The sequence below is a fragment of the Charadrius vociferus genome, unplaced genomic scaffold (genome assembly GCF_000708025.1).
Source record: "Charadrius vociferus isolate BGI_N301 unplaced genomic scaffold, ASM70802v2 scaffold54, whole genome shotgun sequence".
NCBI classification, from domain to species: domain Eukaryota; kingdom Metazoa; phylum Chordata; class Aves; order Charadriiformes; family Charadriidae; genus Charadrius; species Charadrius vociferus.
In genome coordinates, this window is record NW_009648350.1 from 4,211,293 (window position 1) to 4,213,365 (window position 2,073).

At 61.2% G+C, this 2,073-nt stretch overlaps 1 protein-coding gene across 1 annotated transcript in view; it reads left to right on the plus strand.

The window, feature by feature from the left end:
* Positions 1-663: 663 nt before the first annotated feature.
* WDR81 (WD repeat domain 81) overlaps positions 664-2,073 on the plus strand; it is a 10,390-nt gene continuing 8,980 nt past the window's right edge. Inside the window, exon 1 of the mRNA XM_009885171.1 lies at positions 664-2,072. Coding sequence (XP_009883473.1) covers positions 664-2,072 — 1,409 coding nt within the window. The remainder of the gene's footprint in view (position 2,073) is intronic.

Consider the following 2,073-nt stretch of genomic DNA (forward strand, 5'->3'; position numbering starts at 1 on the left):
CCCACCATCCTCCTCCTCCCCGGCCCTGGGGTTGCAGAGGTCCCGTGGTGTCCCTTCCCCCAGCACCAGGAATGCGGAGGTCCCATCATGTACCCCCACCAGTTGCGGAGGTGCCATTGTGTGTCCCCCCCCACCTAGCCCTAGGGGGCTGGAGATATCCCATCATGTTCCCCTCCCTGGCCCTGGGGCTGTGGAGATCCGGTTGTGTCCCCTGCACCAGCCCTGGGCCTGCAGGGGTCCCATCGTGTCCCCCTCCCTGTCTGTGGAAGTGTCATTGTGTCCCCCCCACTGGCCCTGGGCCTGCAGGGGTCCCATTGTGTCCCCTTCCCCAACCCTGTGACTGTGCAGGTCCCATCATGCCTCCCCCACTGGTCCCATCATGTCCCCCTCCTTGGCCCTGAGGCTGTGGAGGTCCCATCTTGTCCCCCTCCTTGGCTGTGGAGGTCCCATCTTAACTCCAACTCCTCCCAGATGTAGCGTCTTTTGAGCAAGCTCCTAAAATTAGCATTTTTTTCCCCGGGTGGCAATGGGGAAGTGAGACTTGCTGTGTGGTGCCTGCTCGGCGGGGTAGCTGGGGCTCCCGCGGGGAGGGCAGGGATAATGCCGCACTCCTCCGCTCACTCACAGCCTCTCCGGGCTGTCTTTCTTCCAGCAGAAGCCAATATGGATGGCTTCCTCCAGAGCGTGGAGAAAGACCTGAACATCGCCCGCCGGCAGCTGGCTGCCGCTGCCGAGGGGACCCACGTTACCGCCTTCGTCCCGGTGAAATGGCTGGTGAGCCTCAAAGAGCGCCGGGTGCTGCCCGGCCTGTGCCCGCGGCCGGAGGGGCTGAGCGACGTGGAGGTGAGGACGTTCCTGCAGCACTCCGTGCAGAAATTGCCGGCGGGCTGGACTCGGGTAGAGATCCATGGGCTGCAGAAGGACCGGCTGGCGTACCCGCTGCGGGTGCAGTACCCCACCTCCGACCAGAGGAACGGCAGCCCGGAGACCCTGCACAGCTTCATGCAGAACGTCGCCTCCCAGAATTACCGAAACCTCTGGTGCCGGGCTCACTGCCTCTACGTGCGGCCGTACCGGCATGCTGATGTGCCACCCACCATGCTGGCCCTGGATGCGCTGCGGACCGCCCTGCAGAAGGCTTATGGCTGTCCCATCCTCCAGGTGGGCAAGAGTGCGCCCGGTGCTTCCCCTGCCAAGGAGAGCATGGCGGCCGCCAAGGGGGTGCCCTCCTGCCCCAACGTGCTGCAGGCAGAAGCTCTGCTGGAGTCGGCCACGATGCTGTACATCATCTACCCTTACGTGCAGTACTGTTTGCATGACATCGTGACTTTCAGCCCGGCCAAGCTCACCAACAGCCATGCCAAAATCCTCTTCCTCCTCTTCCACGTGCTGCAGGCCATGAAGGCTTGTCACCAGGCCGGTCTGGCTTGTGGCGCCTTTTCCCTTCGGGATGTGGCTGTGGACGAGAAGCTGTGCAGCCGGCTCCGCGTGAACTTCAGAGAGTATGAGGAACCTAAGGAGGAAGCGAATCTGGAGGCTGGTCTGGAACAAACGAACAAGCAAAGCAGTGCTGGCGTGCGAGGGCAGGAAGCGAGGTGCACTGCCTGCCAGAAGGACCTCCGAGACCTGGTGTTACAGTGGGTACACGGGCAGGTCAGCAACTTTGACTACCTTATGCGTCTAAACAGTTTGGCTGGGAGGAGAATGGGAGACCCCAATTATCACCCAGTTCTTCCGTGGGTGGTGGACTTCACTACCAAAAACGGCAAGTTTAGGGACCTGAGGAAATCCAAGTTCCGACTCAACAAGGGAGACAAGCAGCTGGACTTCACTTATGAGATGACCAAGCAGGCATTTGTTGCCGGTGGGTCAAGTGGGGAGCAGCTCCACGTCCCCCATCACATCTCCGATGTCCTTTCGGATATCACCTACTACGTGTACACGGCTCGGAGGACACCCAAAGCAGTGCTGTGCTGCCACGTGAGGTCCCAGTGGGAACCCAATGAGTATCCAGCCAGCATGGAGCGCATGCAGAGCTGGACCCCGGATGAGTGCATCCCAGAGTTTTATACG